We start from the raw sequence: 21785 nt of genomic DNA on the forward strand, positions 1-21785 counted from the left end.
TCCACGTCCCATGTGACTAACCCTGAGTAGCCGCCGTCAGCGCTCTGGGACTGGCTGTCCTTTCACCGTGCCTGTCAGCAAGTCACTCAGGCGTGGGTCCATTCTCACTGCAAGGGCGCTGTGCTCGAGGAGTGTCTGCCTGGGCTCACACTGGGGCTTTGCTGCCTCCTCTGACAAGTGTAGCTGATTCCTCTCCAAAGGTACGAGCTGACTCATGCTGCATCACGTTTTGATCCGTGGCCGCTCTTCGTCCCGACCTTGCTGCTTTAATCTGAGATGGAAGGGCATAATGATGATCAATTAAGTGTACCACATGATCTGTTGTATTGGCTGCCCAGAGTTCAGGGGCTTTGATTCCTTGCGTGCCTCCGTCCAGACGTATTAACACGGGCCACAGGATTGATCAATTCTGTCTGTCAGCCTCTATAAACACACTTGCAGTGTAAGTAATGAAAGTCATTTATCTACAGAAGTCACAGCTGTAGCTCCCAGATGGAGCCGGTGCTGTGTCAGTGACAGCTGCGGTTGCTTATCTGTCTTCCAGAATTGTAGCACTGAAAACAAGAATAAATATGCTGAAAAAGACCAAAACAAAGGAAGAAAATGAATCAAGGAACTTCAGTCAAAAGTGTTTCAAACTCTAATTGATTTTTATTCCTCCACGCTGGAAATAGCCACGGCCAGGAGCATTATGTTTTTGGGGTTGTCTGTCCTTACGTTCATACGTCCATCGGTACCATTCTGGTGACTCGTTATCTCAAGAATAATTGGAGGAAATGTATTTAAACTTGGCACAAATATTCACTTGAATTTAACAATGAATTTATTTGATATTGAAGGTCACTATGACCTCATCTGTCTCAGTCTATCTAAAGAGCACTTTGTCTGATTTTTTTTTTCAGATTTGGCACAAACATTCACTTGGACTTAATGATAAACTGATTAGATTTTGCTGGTCAAAGATCAAGATTAGGGCGATCTTGCATTCATCTCATTCTTGTGAGTGCAATTTCTCAAGAGGGCCTTAAGGGAGTTTCTTCAGGTTGGCACAAACATCCACTTAGACTCAACAATGAGCTCAGTAGAATTTGATGGTCATAGGTCAAATGTCACTGTGATCTTGTTGGTCTCAAATTCTTGCAAACACAATATCTTAAGAGGAACTTCAGGGATTTTTTTTCGAATTTGGCACAAATGTTCACTTTGACTCAGCAATTAACTGTTTAGATTTTGGTAGTTCAAAGATCAAGGTCACTGTGACCTTGCCTCTGTCTCATTCTCGTGAATGCAACATCTTAAGAAGTCCTGGAGGGAGTGCCCTCAAATTTGGCATAGACATCAACTTGGATTCAAAAATGAATTAGAATATGGTGGTCAAGGTCAAGGTCACTGTGACCTGACAAAACATGTTAAGAATTTATAAGCTAATTATGACAAAATCTCACATAAATGTCTAATAGGATAGTAAAAATAAAGTGCTGACATTTTATATCCAGAAGGTCAAAGGTCAACTTCACGGCGATATCATAATCTTTAAAAAGACTTTTATGACCATTACTTAAAAGTCATATGTCAGGAACAGAAGGGGGGATATTTGGTCAAATACTGAATCGGTCTTATAATTAACTATAGTATTTAAAAATTTCAGAATAAAAGCCTCTGTTATTCAAAGCCTGAGCAGTAAATTCCAGTCTGGCGTGTGACCCCCGCTGTCATGGAGAAGCCCCCGTTTAGCAGCCCTTTAAGCGGGCTGTTTTCTGTTAGCACCATCTCTCCCACGGGACCAGACTGCTGCTGCTCACTGGAGGCTGCCAACAGACTGGAGCCCAGGAGTCCAATCCATAATATGTGCACTCAGGCGGAAACCACTCACGTAGGCACAGACAGGCACCAGCAAGCATCCAAACGCACACAGACACACACTTTGAATATGTCGTCAGCCTGCATATCTCTTATGTCTTTATTGTTTTTCTTTCTTTTTGACACATTAAACTGCCAGCGTACACAAACACAAACTCTAGTCCACTTCTGGTCCAAGCCAAGGTCGTCGTCCATGGCGACCGTCGAGGTAATTGCTCCCTTATCACACGCCTGCTGACTAATGATGGAACGTGTCAGTTAACTCTGGAGGTTTGGGCCGCTGCGGCATCATGGGAGTCACTCCGTCGTCCCTGTTTGGCCGTGAGGCTGAGAGGCCTGTCTGAATATACCACTCACACAGGAGAGGGACGAGTTGAGCAGCGGTGATTAAAGCCCCAATTCTTTGTTTGACTAATGGGACATTGTGAGCAGCAGCTGCTCGATCGCCAAACCACGTGATTTCCTTCCCAGAAAAATTAGCACTCACAGTTGGAGTTTAACAGAAAAAGTGCCAATTTTATTTCAAACTGTTTCCCGCCATTTCGACTTCCAGGAAGCCCTTTTTAAAGTTAAATGCCAGGCTGTTGGGCAGCTGTTGTGTTTCTCCCCTCAGTTCAGCTCTCAACAGTCATCTCTTTGTGTACAGAACTGGGAAAAAAACAGTGAAATTCCTTGGAACTCCCCAAATCCTGGGAATTGTAATGAAGGGGTTGCTAGGTTGCATTCTATAGAGCCTATTGTGGACTTGTGTATGGATTCAGTGGTACTACAGCGAGCATCAATGACCCACAATACACCCCACATTCCACTGCTTTTCAGGGTCAAGGAAAAGGAGTGGGGGTTGCCTATAATTTCTTATTCCATGATTTGAACCTTGATCCTGCTCATTTATTGATTTGAAAAGTATCCCTGAACAGCAGGAGGAAAAAAAAGTGTCCTTTTCCAACTTTTCCTCTAAGATTTCACAGAAGCAAATAACATTAGCTGAAGGAATCAGTGGCCATTCATTAAGAGATTGCTGACAGGTACTTTTTGGAGCCAGGAGGTTTATTTACAGTATCTGCAGCACAACTACTTTTCCATAATGACTAGGAGCACTGTTCTCAGAACTGCCGCCTCTCTGGAAGAAAGGACATGAACGCTGGAGTTCACAGTCCCTCGTGTCCTCTGGGGCGTCCTCTACAGTTTGCTCTGAGAATCAAGCCTCCTTATCCCTTGTGGTATGTGGACAAGATTAGATCTTGATCTGTATTTTGGGATCATGAGATCCAAATTATTTGGTCTGTGTGCAGTTTGATCAGTTATCCAGGGTCCAACAGAGAGATTACCGACAATACCCATAATCATAATTGTTACTTTTAACAATAAAAAGTTTCTTTAAATACTTTATAGTTTATAGTTGTAGTACTTTTTGAAATATTCATCAGGTCCTTTTTTTCAATAAGGTAATAGCAGTGCTATTAGCAGCTAAGCTGACTGTCCTGCTGTTATCACAGATGTAAACTAACCACAGACACTTTTTTTTGCATTAAATATGATTTATTTGGCACTGTAGGGGTTCCTGTTGGCTTTGCGGTCCACAAGGCCTGTGCAATTGCAGGGGGGACACTGCCTGTTAAATACACCGGAAGTGGGTGATAATAATTATTTAGATCAATGGTAAATATTTCCACAAAAGCGGGTGTTCTGATTTCACATAGTCTGCCTCTTATTGCTCACTCATCTTTATACTTGAAAGAATATTTGAACAGTCGTTGAAATATGCTTATTCACTGTCTGTCCAAGAGTTATGATGAGAAGATCAATATCCATCTCATCTCAGCATAAAGACTGGAGGCAGGGGGGAAACAGTGCCGCCCAAAGATAAAACCCTCCAAAAGCTTATGTAACTCCCTTTAAAAACCACCTCTTGTCATTTTTACATTTCATTTGATGTACACTCACCCAGTGCTCATATCAAAGTGCGTCTGCAGTGTCTAATATATGTTGACAGAATATATTACACACAGAGTACAGTTTCAGAGGAAGGTGCTCTGAAACTGTCACACCAATTTTTGTTGTCTCGGCTTTCTCGGATATTACTAATAAAAAGTGAGTGGCCTCTTGTCTCCTCCGGTTTTGATCTTATAATATGTGTGTCTCTGTTTTAAAGCAGCTCACCCAAAATTTATAACACTGGGATCACAACAAAAATCTACAGAGAGCCAGCTTCCTCTTGCACATAGCAACAGCCATCACTATTCTGTCTGACACTTTCATAATAGATTGCAGAGAGAAACGCTGGCTCAAATTTGTTACGCTGTCTGAGAAGACTGATGAGTCTGACGGCTTAAATGCACACAACCAGACTGAGAGAGGTTTGAAATAAATGCTCTCACTCTTAAGCTTGAACAGAGCAGTAGCACTGCAGCACTCACAGTCAGCGTTGGAGGCATGGTTTTAAAGCGACAAGACATCTTTGAAGTGTGCATCTTAGAACTATGTCCTTCATGCGTTTTCAATCCACGTTAGTCATACGCTTTTCTTTACAGCTCGTGTTATTCCTCAAGTCTCTGAATTCGTAAAAGCGGACCAAAATAAACTAAGCTGTTCTCTGGAGTATTCCTATGCCCTGCTGAAAGTTTTCTAACGTGACGTGCCGAGGCTTCGGGGAAGTCGTTTCATGAAATTTTCGAGTGTTTGTTCCGCCGTTGATAACATGAAAACCATAACAATGCAAGTGCATTAAAAGCTTGAATATTTCAGAACACATGGCACTTAAGCAAAGAAAATATAAAAATTTCATAATTTGAATGAAGTTGCAAAATCCCACTTTGCTTCACCAGAATGCCGGCATAAACTGTGAATTATGAAAGAGCCGTGTGTGAATGTTTTGACACTGATGCGGTGGCAAGTTTCCTGGCTTCGCAGGTGTGTGTTCGACTTTGTAACGTGTAGGTCATCTCTCCATAGAATTAGGGCTGGGTGTCATGTAGAAAATCAAATATTACAATATTTTTGACTAAATACTTCCAAATCAATATTGCAACAATATTTTAGGGTTGACTATTGGTGCTTTTTAAAAATATTTACACAGTGAGACTTTTGATAGAAAATCATCAGTAATGTAGATATAATGACTGTGGGTAAAGGCAAATATCCAGAATCTAAGACCATATCTAGTCGCATATAACAATATCACTGAAACATTGACATACTGCCCAGCTCTTTATGGAAAGTTTTGTTTCTTTTCGCCCACTCTCACCCCACTTGCTTTTGTCAGTTTATTCTTGTCTCCAGATGTCCTGCTCGGCCTAAGACTTCAAAAACGTTTGGACTCCATAGCTTGCTAACTTTGTTGGTGTTAACATGCGTTGGCTGGTGTAGTTAATGTTAGCTAACTGAAAAGACCGTTGCTTATGATGTTTTCACCAGCGTTTTCAGGTAAGCTGACTTGTCTTGATGCACACACACACCTTGGAAGAGTCATTTCCCTGGATATATGTATATAGATTATAAGAAAAAGCTGCAAATAATGATTATTTTTGTCATTGAAAAGGTAGGAGTCACCAGGGGCCCCACAATAGGCCCCACCAAGCAATGTTATTGTGATGTTAAACATTTTGTAACATGCTGAGAATTGTGATAACATATATTGCGATTTAATACCTTTTATGCAGCGGCAAATTATATCCTGAAGGGGGTTGTTTTGACAGATTTTGACCAGCTTTGTCAATATCTATTTTCTCTAATTAGAAGTTTTCACTTTGTTCATTTCTCTGCAGTATTTTTATTGCAAAATGTGTCTAGTGGACTGAAAAATGAATTAATTTCATTATTCTGGTTAGGATACTGAAAGTTTCACTTGTATTTGTGATATTAATAATCTTTTTAATAGAAAATTTAATATGTGTGTATCGATTCAAAAATTACCACACAAAATATTATTATTGATTATTGATGTAACAAAATGGTGAAAAAAAAGTTACACATTTCACCAAAGTCCTTGTCAATGTCAGAAAAAGGCTTGTTTTGTGCAACTAATGGTCGAAAACCCAACAATACTGAGTTTGCAAATGTATAAAACAGAGAATATCGGCAAATTCTAACTATCTTACTCGCAGCATTTATGCTTAAAATTTGGTCAAATGTGCAGTTCCCATCTCTAATACTTTATCTTGAGTATTCAAAAAGGGTTGTATAAAAGGTTTTTCCCCCAACATTAATCTTTCTGAGTGCCCAGGTCTTAACAGACGTTGTGTCTTTGGTTTTCCACATTTGTGAAGACTTTTTTTTATGATAGTTACAGTTATGATAATAATGACAGTGATTAACAAAGATCTGTTTGTGGTTGCAGAATATAAAAAGTTCATCAGACACATTAAAAATAACTATTTAACAGTGTTTTTATATAATAAAATGTGTAAAATAAAGTTAGAATCTATATTATCAACTTATTGAAGGGGGGGGGTCCCCTTTTATGTCTTTTACATTTTCTGATTAAAGGGTAAATGTTTAAAGATTTATATTTGTTTCCTTTCTCCATTTTAACTATTTAACAAAGAGCGCTGTTAATTAATGCATGCAGTTCTGTTCTTGTCTTGTCTCATCACCTTTAACCACCTTTTGTCTTCCTTAGGGTTGAGTTTTTTGCAGTTTGATGCCCAAAAATCATCAAATTCTGCTCTGTCGCCTTAAGATGAATTTCCCCAGAGCAAATATTAGATCCTCAGTATCAGTGGATTTTGCTCAGAGTTCACGAGCACACTGCAATTAAGATAAATGAAACTCAGCACCTGGTTTTTGGTTTGGCGCTTTCCTTTCATCTCACCACTTCACTCTGCAGTACGAGCACTTCCCGTTCCTCGTCTTTAAAGCCCGGCTATTCGTCTCTCTGCGTCTCCGTGGTGTGTTTCCTCCTTTCCCTCTCTGAACCTATTCTCCATTTAATCAGCTCTCTCAGGACTCGGTTCTGTATAATTAGAGACTGAAACTTTAATCACCATGGATCCAGGGCAGGGGAGAGCAAGGCATTTCAAATACACACAAGCAGGAAATTAGCATGAAACAAAGTATGGAAAACGTGGAAACGGATGTGACCAAAAAAAAAAGCTTAATTTTAAGTCGTGACATTTATTTGCCGTCAGTCTGCGCGCACGCTCACACAGGCAGCGAGGACAAATTTCAGGTTCTCACAAGACAAATAAAAGCCGAACTATCTGATAATCATGTCCGGTAGGTCTTGACCTGTTCATAATGCTCAGCTAATTGTTCGGCGGCAGCGAGGTGGAGCTGGATTAAAAGGTCACAGTTTGCAGGATGTCCTTACATAACAACAGCTGTCTCCTCACCTCCTCTCCTTCTGTCTCCTCCTATCTGCTCATCTTCTGTTTTTCTGTCGTCTTGTCCTTGCCTTTCCCCCACACTGGCATTCCTTTCCTTTTCAAAAAGCAAATTTCCTCCTCTCACCCCTTTATGTATTCATCTGAAGACCATTCACTTTTGCTGTATATTAACATTTTGGCAGGATGTGGTAAACAGCAAACTGGAAAATTATTGTTTTCTGGGAAACTGCCAGCTACATTTGGAAACTGGCAGCTGATTTTGTCCATAGGAGATTTAGGGGGGAAAGAAAGAGCTTTTTTTTTTTTTTTTTAAATGTAATGTTTTTTTTAAGATATCTACAGCATCCAAATTTACATTTACATTTTTTTTTTTATCCGAAAACACTAAGTCAAGCAAAGGAGAAAAAGAAGAGCATTTTTAAACTTTTGATTAATGATGTGATAAGAGGAGAATAATGCAAAGTTCATGTGGACTTTGGCCACTGACCTTTGGTTTTTATTTATTATAAGTACAAAATATGGAGACATTTGGAAATAAAATCAAATTTCAAAGCAGCTATAATCAAAATGTTTGTAATTTTGAAAATCAAAAGCACTCTGTATGTTAAATGTGAACAGCCTGGAGACGGATAGTTTAGTGTAGCATAACGACTCTTCGCAAGACAACCAATCAGCTCCTTTTCCAAAAATATCAAACCATCGCTTTTTGTGTGTGTTTGCCAGTGAATCCAGTAAACTGTTTTCCACGTTGCATATATATTTAACCTTGCATAAGCCGCTGAATGGAACCAGTTCCACGGCTCAAAAAGTCAAATGCAAGAATTTCGTATCATGATAGATTTCGGTGGCCTGAGAGACGCCACTGTAGGCCTCGATAGCTGGTAGCTAACAAGAGTTTACCCCGCCTCATGTTTGAAAGTGACGCTGATCAGAGTCGACGGGCCAGACTTGCTAAGTTCCTCGGCAGAAAGCCTGGCCAGCTGACGAGGTGGAAACACGCTAGTCACTCAGTGCAGACACAGCTGTTGTGCCGCTCAGCAAAGAGTGAAACCAGCCTACATCCCGGCCCTTTTTACTTAAATGTTGCTGTTGGATTTAGCCCGTGCAGTTTATGTTCTGCACCCCTGAGGAGCAGAGATGGGGTTCAGCTGTACGTGGCCACATGATTAATCCTTGTCGCTTCCCATTTACAGCATTATACTAATCAGCCATGAGGCAGGGTCCTGAGAAATCGTCCAGAATATTTCACAGGATTAATGAGCTAAAACTGCCAACTTTTTAATGCCGTTAGCTACAATCAATCTGAATACACCTGAACATTAAGTCAAGGTGAAGTTAGGCAATCTATCTCTCTTATCCAGCTGTCCCTTCTCTATTCTCTGGCGTCAGAGAGCTGCAGAAGGTTTTTTTTAATCGGCTTGGCGACCAATATTCAACAGACTTAATCAGTGCTCCTTTTGTGAGCTGCCAAGCTATTAAAGATGCTGATATATTAAAGTGCACCGCAGATCATGTTTTAATGCTGACAGATTGTTCCCAATTATGTCCTTAATTCTGTAAGATTGCCAAATGTGCAGCGGGACATGCACTCTCTGGGACACCCTCACTGCGATGAAGAGGTCGAGTGGGTTTTTTTTCGGACACTAAACTGACTTTATTTGGCTTAAGGGCTGTTCTGTGGACAAAAGACGCATGTTGAATAAGTTATCTTGGGCTCTGGGAGCTTGTGGTGGGCATGTGATCAGCAAAATATTCAGCGGAGGAATTGATGATGAAAATAATTGTTGTGGCAGGGAGAGTTAATGGTTTGCAAGCTCTTGACTGATTTTGAATGTGTTTTTGTTCAGTTATGTGTAATCAGCTGCAGCTCAATCTTCAACAGGAAACCAACAAACAAACAGTATAAAAAATCACAATAAAAGCACTAGTGGTTCCACTTTGATTTATTTCATTATAACAATAATTTATTTTAATTTAATTTATTTTTTTATTTTAACTTTATTTAAACAGTGTATTATCTGACTTCAGTATAACAATGCTTTTATATAACCTTATTGTAATGTCCAACATTACTATAATATGATAACAATATTTAATTTAACATTAACAGCACTTTATCTAACATTTTGTAACAGTGCTTTATTTGGCTTTCCTAAAACAGTACTTTAATTAACCTTATTACAATAGTTTTTGTCAAACATTATTATAATAGTATGTTATTTAACTTTAGCTATAACAGTACTTTGTTTAAGTTTAACTGTAACAGTGCTTTATTTTACTTTATTAAAACTGAACTTTATTGTATTTTAACTATAACAGCACTTTATTTAAGGTTAATTGTAACAGTGCTTTATTTTACTTTATTATAACTGAACTTTATTGTAATTCAGCTATAACAGTACTTTCTTTAACTTTATTGTAACAGTAGCTTTAATTTTGCATTTTAGTAGTTTGCTGTAGTTTAGAGGTGATTTCAAAATATCAAGCTATATCGTGTATTGTGATATATAGCCAAAATATATTGCAGTAATATTTGTCATATTTATACAGAAAAGATAAGATTCCTTCGATATATATGTACTACTATTCTGATGTGCTGTTTTTTTGTCGTTTTCTTAGTATGAATTCAAGGCTAAGAGCATCAAGAAGAAGAAAGTCAGCATCGTGGTGTCTGTGGACGGAGTGAAGGTGATGCTGAGGAAGAAACAGAAGGTAAGTCAGAAGTGACAGACTCCTAAAAGTAATATGACATAACCAAGGAATTCAATTTAATCTGCAGACTGAATGAAAAAATAAAAAAAATCACCATTAAATGAGATTAGAGTAAGTAAGTTTTATCACAATTATAATAACTTTGCTACAAGATGTTTTATCAGTGCTTAATCACACTCATCTGTCTCACACGCAGAGGAAAGAATGGACATGGGATGAGAGCAAGATGCTGATCATGCATGATCCCATATACAGGTCAGTCACGTCTCTCTCTGGCAATTTCATAGTTTCAAACTAAAACACACGGTTTGTATTATACAAATATAAAATCCTTTGCCAATATCTTGTTACACTCACTGGATGAAACTGTCTGATATTCAGTGCAACACAAACTCTACGTCTCCCAGCTCGACCTCTGTGGATGAAGCTTCCATGTACTTTAACATGCACGACTAATGTGCTAAAATGTACTATACCGCATATGCCAAACGCACTTACATCCATAAGATAATGAATAATCTATAGCTTGTGCATGTAGTTAGTAGGTCATATGTTTTTCAGTGTGTATTTTTTTTTTCCAGGGGTGGCATCCTACTCTCTGATTATATTCACAGTAATCTAGTATTTAAACCATCTTTGCAAGAATATTTGGGGAAATATTTCAACAGGCATGGCTGAAAAAAAAAAGCATTTATTAAGGCCACAACATCCCATCAGCTGCCTCTCCTGTTTACATAGCGATGGAGCCTGTCAGCCAATCATCAGTGGGCCTGTGAAGCTGTCAGTCACTGCTAAGCAACTCACAGCGAATCAACCGTAAAGTGTCAAAATATAATACAGCCTGTCAAAGTGCTGAGGCGAGAAGGGAAATTTAGAATTGAAAGTGCAGGCAAAAATTGAAGGTAGGGTTTTTGTTCAGGAGAACTAAGTGTCTTTTTGTTCTTTTTGGCTGACTTAAAACAAGCAATTATAGCTAATAAGGCATCTTCTTCATGGAAATGGAAAAGGAAAGAAATAGGCAGGCACTTAAAAGTGTCTTAACCAACTTGTGTGTGATGTGTGTGTGTGTGTGTTTGTAAATTATGTATAAATCTGTGGGAGGATCTCATTTGGCAAAGCCACACCTCGTCATGGGGCCATGTGTGTTAGATACAATTTTTCTTGCTTGTGTCTTTGTGGGTGTGTTTGTGCAGTGGGGATACAATACAAAGTGCACTCCGTGTCATGTGATGCTCAGTAGTAGATGGTCATAATTCGTTTGCCCATTTCCCGGTGGAGTTGTTTTATAGCAGTGAGTGAAGCTGCAGATTGGGATGCAGAGCTGACCTGCGGCTCTGCCACTTTACTGCAGAGTGTGTGCAGGGTTGCTGGCAAGGACAGAGGATGGGACAGTTTGCTTGTAGGCTACAATATAAGACCCTACAAGACTGCAGGAGTATATTCTTGTGTATTAATACAAAGTGATACACCACCAATATTCCTCTTTCATTTGATTTATATCTGCATTAGGTCAGTTCTTTCTCCCAGATCACAGTATTGGGTTTTAATATAATTTGTTATTAAAGGGTAAGTTCTGTATTTTTTCAATTTTAGACCCAATTTTGCAATGTTTTTGTGTCAAAGTGACATATGGGGACAGTATTTTTTTGAGATTTGGTCCAGTATTGAGCGAGAGTGCTGCAGCAGGCTAAACCGGTTGCAATGTAAACACTCAGGGCAATTACACACCATTAATTTGCTAAAAATGCTTGTTGTTGCCACCGACAGACTCAGATTGGTATTTTGTCTGACAACATTATGGAAAGGATCCCCGCAGACACAGAACCTTTTGTTAAAGAGTAAAATTATTGTTGTTTAACCAGAAACGGCCCTGAAATCACTATCAAACCCACAAGACTCCATTTAAATAAATAGTAATTTTATAATCGAAAAACAAACTTCATTTAAAGATAACAGAAACCAAATAAAAAAATCATGTTGGTTTGTCTTTACATTGTTCCAACAATTACCAACTCTGATTTTGTTTAAATTAACCCTAAATTTACCCAGTAAGATGTGAAAATTTGCTGGTTTTAAGCACGCTAAAATTACTGTTTATTTAAATGGATTTTGGTGAGGTTGTTGGTTTTGTTTCTGGTTAAGGACAAGGATGCTAGTCTTTAACAAAAAGGGATATTTCAGTCATGATTCTTTGTACACATTGTTAGACACTTCAAAAAATCACCACCTGTCAGTGGCAAAAAAGTACTTTGGTGGATGTAACTAGACGGTGCGGATATACTGAGTGGTTACAGCTGTTGCCTCGCCTCAATACTGGACCACATTGTAAAACTGTTTTTCCCATCAGCCACTTAGACACAATAACATGGGGATATGGGGTCCAGATTGAAAGAAATACCAAAGTCATTCTTAAAGAGGATTGTGACTCCGAAGAAAGGGGTGGATCATGCAAAAAAAAAAAATCTTATGTATTTAAATTTGTTGTCATGTTTTTTAGGATTTTCTACGTATCTCACGACTCCCAGGACCTAAAGATCTTCAGCTACATCGCAAGAGACGGCTCCAATAATTCCTTCAGATGTAATGTCTTCAAGTCAAAGAAGAAGGTATAACAAAAGAGGACTAACTTCCAACTCGACTGCCGACATGCACAGACGATCACAGACACCTTTCTGGGGAATAGGCTTCATGCACAGCTACACTGCTGCTCTTATGTTTCATCACCCCTGAGATTTCCAGTTTAAATAACTGAAAATGAAACCGACAATCATACAGGGAGAAAGCCATTAGAGAGTGAGAAGGGATACAATTTTTATCAGCTGCAGTAACATCGGACAGCCTTAAAGGGACAGTTCACCCCAAAATGAAAAGCACATATTTTTACTCTTACCTGTTGTGCTCTTATCAATCTAGATTGTTTTGGTGTGAGTTGCAGTGTTGGAGATATCTGCAGTTAAAGATGTCTGCCTTCTCTCCAATATAATGAAACTAGGAGGCTCTTGTAGCTCAAAGTGCCAAAAAAATTCATTTGAAAAACTCAACAGTTTTTTTTTTTTTTTTTTTCAGAAATCATGACCCTGTTACTCAAGATAATCCGCAGACCTTGCAGTGAGCAGTTTCTATTACGGTCTATAGGGTCTATTTTCTTTCTACCGAACTACACCCGCCAACTGTATCACTGTGCAGAAGGAAGAGGATTGTTTGTATTTAATGTTATTGAATTTGTGTTTTTAATTGAAGAATGCATTTTGATTATTATGTCAGCTCAGTGAATCAATATTGATTTTGAATTTGATTTTCTGTGGTTTGGTTGACGACCTGGGGCTCACCACTGCAGATCCATAGCCTACAGTGAATACAGAATAGATGCACTGCAAGACAAAATTTACAGCTGCACATTTCAGACAAGTACCTCTTTACCTTTCCTCCAGTTTAAGCTGTTTTTATATGTTGCAGTTATTGCAAGTTACTGCAGTCTTGGCTCACAGGTCTGGTGTTATCAGTCAGTCGTAATGAGAATTGTACCAAAGAAGCAGTGGTATTAGTCTCTGATCAGAGGTATTCAGCTGCGTGCCAAGAATGACTCAGAGAGTTAACTCTCCTTATATCAGAAATGGGGGACTGCTCTGTGAAATGACTTGTTGTGGGCTTTACGTATGTTGAATCCTCTTGCTCAAAACGCAGATAATTCATCTCAAACTCTCCACTCTGTTGTCTCTGTCCATCTGTCTCTCTCCTCTCTTTCCCAGACGCAGGCCATGCGTATTGTGCGCACAGTAGGTCAGGCCTTTGAAGTGTGCCATAAGCTCAGCCTGCAGCATGCGGAGCAGGATGCAGACGGACAGGCGGATGGAGAGAGTGACAAGTCTGCAGAGGAATCCAGCAGTCATGGTGAGGCCTACCTAAAAGGATGTACTGTTATCTGCTATGCACAGTGTTGCCTTTGCAGAGTACCGTTAAACACACATATGAACACATATTTTGCACTATATTGCGGGTAATTTTAAACACTAATAACAACATCTTAAAATAAGGTATTTAAAGTTTTAGTCCTGAAAACTAAAAAAACTACATGCATATCTTGGCTGTGTTTGCAGCTAACTTTGTGAGCCCAGAGGCTGTTTGTGCTGTTTAGTTTCTGTTTAGCAATGTGCAAACACCTGCTGCTTCTCTGAGCCCTCCAACTGCTCAGGAGCCAGCAACTCTTTGTGGGTCAAACTGAAGAAAAAGTGCATAACTAACTTTTTATTTTCTTGGGCTATAAAAAAAAATCTGGATTATTTTTTACTGACATGATGCATTACATATCCCCAGCTATGTTATTAGATAATTAATTGATTTTTTTTGGATGCTAAAGCATGCATAGACATTTTAGTGCTTTCTAATGGAAGAAAAAAAAGATAAAACAATCATGATAACTGCACACTGACCAAAAACATCTTATCCTGTTACATGGATGGCTGGATTGTGAAATCAGGGATGACAGAGGTGGCACAAAGTCATTGCTTTGCAAGTCATAAGTAAGTCTGAAGTCTTTGCCAGGAGGTTTCACATCACATCCCATGTTATATACAACATTTATGGCAGGGAAAACCCAAGATGATTTCCTGATTCCAGGGTTGGGGTTTTAAAATCATTTTTTAAAATCTTGAGTTTGGTTTTGAATGGCTTGAATCAGTTTGTCTTGAGGGTTTCCGGCACAATCATTTATTTGTGGTGGCCTGCTGTGATTAAAAACATCTGCCACCATGTATTGATTTGTACACAAATACACAGTAAGCTTAGTGGTTACTGGGGTGTGTTCCTTACAAAGACATAAAGGCAACCATTTTTCACAGACAAGCATGCAGGTTTATTAAAACACATTTTACCTCTGACATCTGGTCTGAACAATGTTTTTCTGTGGAAACTGGTATTTATGAGCCGTTATTGGTCACTTGTGTCACATGTTTGCGGACTCTCTCTCTCTCTCTCTCTCTCCTGGCTAAAACTTGACCTTGGTTTGATTACACGCCGCTTTACGACCTAAATGGAGCCATCAAACCTCACCAGCCCATTAATTCAACACAGCGGTCAAACAGAAACATCTCAGATGCCCAGTTACACTGGAATGTAAACAGATTTAAGAAACAACATCGAGCTAATCTGGATTTGGGTGTTCTGTGATGTTCATTTCACGTGGGATGGAGGATTGCAATTCACACGTCCTTTTGGACAACAAAAGAGATTGCCAGTTTTACAGTAATTAGTGTAATTTGCTCAGTGAATGAATGGTTGTCTGGCACTGAGCTGCAGTTGTGTGACAGGCTGCGTTGATCACGTGGGGGCAAAATACCGTGTATGTGCTCAGAATAGCATTAATTTAAGGGTTAATTATCTAAACGCAGGCATCCCTGTTCATATGTTTTTATGGAGTTTTATAGGTTGTTTTTCTTACTGTCTTTGCGTATTCTTTCACAGGTCGTAAGCTGACGGGGGCCGAACAAGGGGAGGCAGAGGAGGACAGCAAACTCGGAGGAAGACGAGGAGGAGAAGATCCTTCAGCTGGCACCTCACTGTGTGAAAAGGCAGTCAGTGAAATTCTGCAGAGCCTGGCTGAACTGAACGTGGTCAAACCCGGACAGACCATCATAGTAAGATGCTGCAGCACATACAGACTCTCACATACATTGCATTGCTAGAGGCAAGAGGGTTATGATACGCACACTGTATTCTGCTTGATGTATTACAGGTGTCTACAGTCCTGCCCAACAGTATAAAGGCAAACAGCCTGACATTTTTACATTTTAAAGGCCACGAATGACATTTAGATTTAATGGAGACAAATAATGGAGATGCTTTAAAGCCCAAAATAAACATTAGATTTCCCCCCACTTTTTGTGCTTGATAAATCAAAATTTTAGTGATAGTACAGCTATAATTTATTTATTTATTTCATTTCCCAAAAGAAAAAAAAAGCTTTTTTTTTTTACTTTCTTGTGAAAACAGCATCTAAGATCCGAGCCTTTACATTTGCATTGGCCGTGCACGTCTGTTTTGGAAGATTTTTCTGTCTCTTTGTGGTTATTTTGTATCTCCTTATGGTTGTTTTGTATCTCCTTATGGTTGTTTTGTATCCCTCTGTGGTTGTTGCATGACTCTTTGTATTCACTTTATGTCTCATTGTGGTTGTTTAGAGTCTCTTTGTAGTCCTTTTATCGCTCTTTACAGTTGTTTTGTGTTTCCTTGTAGTTGTTTTGTGTCTCTTTTACGTATTTTAGTGTTTGTTTTCATTACTGTCAAGTAGGCAAGGCTTTCTGTTGGAACTGATGTGATATTTCACACTATTTTTAGTCGTGGTTATTGGACAGCTAAACCTTACCACAGTGGAAAGTAAGGACAGCTTCACATTCATAAACTCACCTTGTGACAGTTGAAGTGAAGGTTCCCCTTTAGTAGCAGCCGAAGCATCCACATTTTAATGATTGCAGTTTTTTTTTTTTTTTTGCTCCAGACTGCTTCTGTCTCTGTAGCTACAGGATGTTACCTCTGCTGTGATTCATTGATTTGGCTTTAGTGGTGTTTTGATGCTATTATCCAGGCAGAGCGCTGCCAAATGGCTCATTAAACTAAGGAAGTAAGTACAGTATAGTGCTTTGTCATGTACTCCAGTACCTGACCAGATCATTGACTGCAGCTCTCCATGACTAACCACAGTTGGCAGCAGATACTGTAGGTGTGAAATAACCCCGTCACGCTTGCATGAGTTAGAAAAGACGACATTTTTGTTTCCCTGTGTTTGAGATTTAGCGCACTTTAAATCCTTACAAAGTTTGGCACTGGCGATTATCTTTCACGAACATTTTCACTGTGACAGGATGAAAAGATGCGCCACACGCAGGCTCTGGTGTGTCACGATGCCTTTTGCTTTTGGATTTGTCACCATAGCGAGTGTGGTAGGCACCGCTGTTATCAAACTGCTGAAAGAGAGAGAGAGTTGGATTGGAGTGGGGAACCTGAATATTCCTGCTGGCTGTGAAAGGGGGACACTTAATCCCAAAAACCCCAGTCTGTTCCCTTTGATTTCTGAGAAACGCCACCATAATCCCATTGAGGGGTTCACGAACATCTGCTCCATGGAGATAAGGAAGGAGAGAGGGAAGGAGTAAGAGGAGGAGGAGGAGGAAAGAAAGAGATGGAGGGAGGGATAATGAGAGATCAGGATAATGAAAAAAGACTGGCCGAAAGATACAGACTACACAAGATGCTGGGTGTGTTGGTGGTTGCAAACAGGCAACACCAGGGTGGACAAAATAACAGAAACACCTTTAAGACTATCTGGTGTTAAACTGACTTGTCTTTTGTGGGATGCTACAAATAATTATTTTCATTATCAAATTAAAGCCCCAAAAGCACAGTCTGTCAGTCGGAGACACATGAGAACAAAACGTTATGCCAAAGTTTCAAAATACATCACATTTCTTGTGTTTTTGTCTCCCCTGACTAGCGGACCTCGGTTTGAAAAAAAAAAAAGGAAGGTGACAACACATTACTGTGTTCACCAATCATAACTGAGCAACATTTGAGTCAAAGTCTGATAACAATTGTGGGATTGTTTGCATTTGATTCAAGCTGCTGTTAATCAAATCTGATCAAACGACACGAAGAATGTTTTATTTACTCCAACATAAACTTGAATTGGTGCTTATTTATCCACGGATATTTAATGTTACAGAGGAAAGCTGCTCATTAGTTTGTATAATTGTTTTTGTCCTTAACACAGAAAGACCCATCGCAATTTCCAAGAGTCTAAAAATTGTTGTTGTTTTTCCCAAACAATGATCTGAAACACAAATATGTCCAATATACTTTGATACAAAACAAAAAAGGAACTTAATCCTTAAATTGAGAAGCTTGTACCTGTCTTTTTTTAGCTTGAAAAATAACTTTGTATTGATCATTAAAATCGTAGTCAAATAATTATCATACAGCTGAATAATCCTTAATCACTTTTTCCAGCTCTAATAGTTTTTAGTGCTGTTAAAGCTGCTGGAAATTTGGTTTTAAAAAATCTCAATAACAATGAATATACAGTGCTAACTATTAGGGCTGTAAAGATATATGGATCTGGAATAATATATCAATTCAGTCATCAATAATCTGATATCAGCAATGCAAAATGAAAACATCCAAACAAATTGTAAGATACACCTTTATTTTGAAAATACTACGACACATACAGTATGTGTCACCATTTCAATCCAAGCGCAGCTCTTTCAGCAGATGATAATGAGCAGACAATAAAAAGACAATGAGGATATTTACTGATATCATCTCATTTGGATCGCAGGCCCCTAAATGAATCAAATCGAAACTTTGTGATATCAGCCTATATGCTATCCTTGACCAAAGAATCGACATAATATGGTATCACGAGGAAAAACTTGTGATTTACACCTGTGGTAAGCACAGTGTCCTCAAAGCAAGAGTGTTTGGATTTTAAAGCTTGTGTTTAGAGTTTGCATGTTCTCCCCACATCTGTTTCACTTTTCCCTGCATTCTCCAGCCTCCTCCCATGATCCAAACATGTGCAGGTTAATTGGTGCCTCCAAACTGACCTTAGGTGTGAATTTGAGTATGGCTGGTCTTGTCTCTGTGTGTCAGCACTGTGATAGTCTGGCAACCTGTCCAGGATGTGCAGAGTCTTTCCAGTGTCAGCTGGGATCAGCTTCAGCCCCTGGCAACCCGTAAGAGGATCAGCGGTCACAGAAAACGAATGAATGAATAAATGTGCAACAAGTTAAGTTAAAGAAAACATTGTTATTTATTATTCAAGAATAGTTTAACACTTACAAACTCAGATAATCTGCTTAATCGTGACTTTGTGGGAGTGGTCCTATCAGATTTGATTGCCAGTGGCAGCCCCTGTTATGGTGTGATGGTAGAGGTGACAGTTGGTACTTTTTGATTTGCATACGTCTTGCAGTGTTTTTAACTGACAGCAGTTGAAGACATTGATGAGTCACAATGTAACTGAAAGATTAGATTGTAAAAATCTCTCAGTATTGCCCTGTTATGGTGCCATATTAATGGATGCATTTCAAATTATTTAGAGAACCTGATGATATTATGAGGTGAAGCCTTTCTCACTGATCTGCAGGACCCGAAAACTGCTGAGCTTTATAATGTGCTCTTTCGCTCTCTAGTGGTGGGATGTGGGAGTTACACAGTTTCTGTGTTTCACTGTACCAAAAGAAGTAGCTTTACATGACAGCAGTTACAGTTTGTGTCATTTGCAGACATGAATCATATTAAACATTCTTAGAGTAAATGAGTGCTGATGTCCGTGTTGACAGAAAAAACACAATTGCTCCTTTCTTGCTACGTGTGAGAAGAGGCTGAAGTAAAAGTTTTTTAGAGAATGGCCTCTCAGGATGTGTGATACCAGAGATCATCTGAAAAATCAGTTAAAAATCCAGGGAGGTAGGAGACTAAGAGAAATAAATGGAGACAGATGAGAAGAGAGTGTATGGTAATGAGCAGAGATTATTAGTTCTGGTGAGGGGTTACAGTCGGGCTCCAGGGGGCTCCAGATCAGTGGGTCCAGTCCTGCTCTCAGGGACTCTTGAGGACCGGGCGGTTTCTCTCCCACTGGTTCATTAATTGCATTCATAGGGTGTCCAAGGTCTAAAAATAGCTCCTATTATGTGGTGAGGATGAAAAACTGGCAGCACTGTGGGTCCTGAGGGCCAACACTGAAGTCCATTGTGTCTTTGATGCTTTTTCGTTCCTGCAGTGTGTGTCAGGGAGCCCGATGTCAGAGAGGAATGTTTTTACAACCATTTTACTCCCATCAATAAAATGTATTGTGTGTGTTTGCCTGTGGTCAGGACTTTGATCGAAGGTCCCTCTTCACTGTGACGTCCCAAGGCATCACTCCCAGCAGCCCTTGCTCTCGCTCTCTAACTCCGCTGGCATCACAGCACTACCTGCAGCTTCTTCAGCAGCAGCTGCAGCAGCAACAGCAGCACACGCAGGTGGCCGTCGCACAGGTAAGACATGCATGATAGACCAGCGGTCATCAACTGCAATTGTCAGGCTGACAGCCCTGGGAGGGCTGAAAAAATTCATAATAATTGATAATAATAATTTAAAAAAATATATATATGTGTGTGTGTGTGTGTGTGTGTGTGTGTGTGTGTGTGTAAAAAAATATTTAGACCTGCTATGCACACAATTGCATAACATGTTTTTGTCAATAATTGTAAGCAATATTAAAAATATTTAATTTAAAATGGAATAAAAATAAATTATAAGTACAAAAGCTGTGAGTTTCTCCCTAGTCCTGCATGAAAATATTTGCCAGGGTTCACACTGTTTAATCTGTCTGTGAGAGAGAGAGAAAGAAAGGTGAAAGGTGGACTATTGCACGCAGTGTTTCTGTAAGCTAGACCATTGAAAACATACTTAAAATGCTGCTTTGTCACTTTTTGATGCATCACTACAACTCCCTCATCATATGAATTTGTAGTATGTCTTTAGTATGCAAAGGTGGAACACACATTCATGGGGTTGGTAAATAATTCCTGATGGAATTTATTTCCATCTCAGTGTTTCTGGGCTTGCCTTATAGGTTAAAAAAAATCTAGATTTTTTTTTAATACCAGAAAACAAGATGTTCCTCTCCTCATTTTCTGTACTCATTAATATTCTGCAGGCTGTTGTGGCTCTCAGGCTGCACATTGACAACAACTGTCACACACAGTGTGCAGGTTGTGTGAAACATTGCAGTAGGACATTTAGGACAAACTGTAAAATATCTTTGAACCTTCCGCTGTATTGCACCAGCAATACAAGCTCAAAATTATGGCTGCAAGTTACAGTTACTTTATCATAGATGATTTTGACATTTACTGTGTTATTTGATAAATCATGAAAAAAAGGATCCTGTCACATCCTCCTAGAGCCCAAGATGACATCTTCAAATGTCTTGTTTAGTTTGACCATAATGCAGAAACATAAAGATATTTGATTTCCAGTGATGTCTGGTAAAAAAAAAGCAGCAAATCCTCTCATTTGGAGCCACAGAACATTTTTTGTCCCGCTGACTTTGCTTTAAAAAATTCTGAAACAGATCATTGATTACCAAAACAGCTGATTACTTTTCTGTCAACTAACCATTTCATTTTCGCTCAGATGGGTTCTTCTATAGGCACACAAACACTTTAATCAATGAGATTACCATTCCTCATTGTCTTTGCCCTTTGTTTAATCTTTCATTGACAGGTTAATTTGAAATCAAGAGGGGAACCCAGAGATCAATATGGAATTCATTAAACTTGATACTCACCTGTTTTCAGTGAAAGCCAGTGGCTGGCATGTACCATTTCCCCCCTATTTACTGTCTTCACTTTTCGAAGGTCCAGGCTGGACCCGACAGATTGATCCAGACTCATGTTGAGGATTATGTCATGAATTATTCACCATCATTTGGCTTATTCAGTGACACTGATGTCATGTTTTTTCATAACAAAACTTATAAAAACTAATTATTTTGTGAACTAGACCTGGGATGCTTTTCCTTTTTAATGTTATTTGGTCACAAGATTGAAATTTATTCCACCTATACCTCCTCAGGCGCGCTTTTACTGTGCTGGAGGCTTGACACGAAATATACACACTATCGGACATCCAGGAGGAATTTTTAGTAAAAACCTTAAGCACAGTTGAGCAGAATTAAGACTTTTTGGAGGTAATCTTCATATAGAGATCTCTATGTACTGAATGGCTTTTACTAATACTTTGCCACTAGGGGGCAGCATCAACACAGTTATAGAGGACAGTCAGTGCAGCATCATAAAACTGAAGCAAGTCTCAACAGTCAGCAACACAAATGAATATTTACTTTAG

At 39.2% G+C, this 21785-nt stretch overlaps 1 protein-coding gene across 2 annotated transcripts in view; it reads left to right on the top strand.

The window, feature by feature from the left end:
- The window catches only part of si:dkey-34e4.1 (carboxyl-terminal PDZ ligand of neuronal nitric oxide synthase protein), a 57762-nt gene that overhangs the window by 19920 nt on the left and 16057 nt on the right, over positions 1–21785 (top strand). For both annotated transcript variants that reach the window (XM_042508707.1, XM_042508708.1), the window contains exons 3-8: positions 9804–9896; positions 10093–10151; positions 12394–12502; positions 13646–13787; positions 15357–15529; positions 19766–19927. In XM_042508707.1, coding sequence (XP_042364641.1) covers positions 9804–9896; positions 10093–10151; positions 12394–12502; positions 13646–13787; positions 15357–15529; positions 19766–19927 — 738 coding nt within the window. The remainder of the gene's footprint in view (positions 1–9803; positions 9897–10092; positions 10152–12393; positions 12503–13645; positions 13788–15356; positions 15530–19765; positions 19928–21785) is intronic.

Source organism: Plectropomus leopardus, chromosome 20 (genome assembly GCF_008729295.1).
Source record: "Plectropomus leopardus isolate mb chromosome 20, YSFRI_Pleo_2.0, whole genome shotgun sequence".
Classification (NCBI taxonomy): Eukaryota; Metazoa; Chordata; class Actinopteri; order Perciformes; family Serranidae; genus Plectropomus; species Plectropomus leopardus.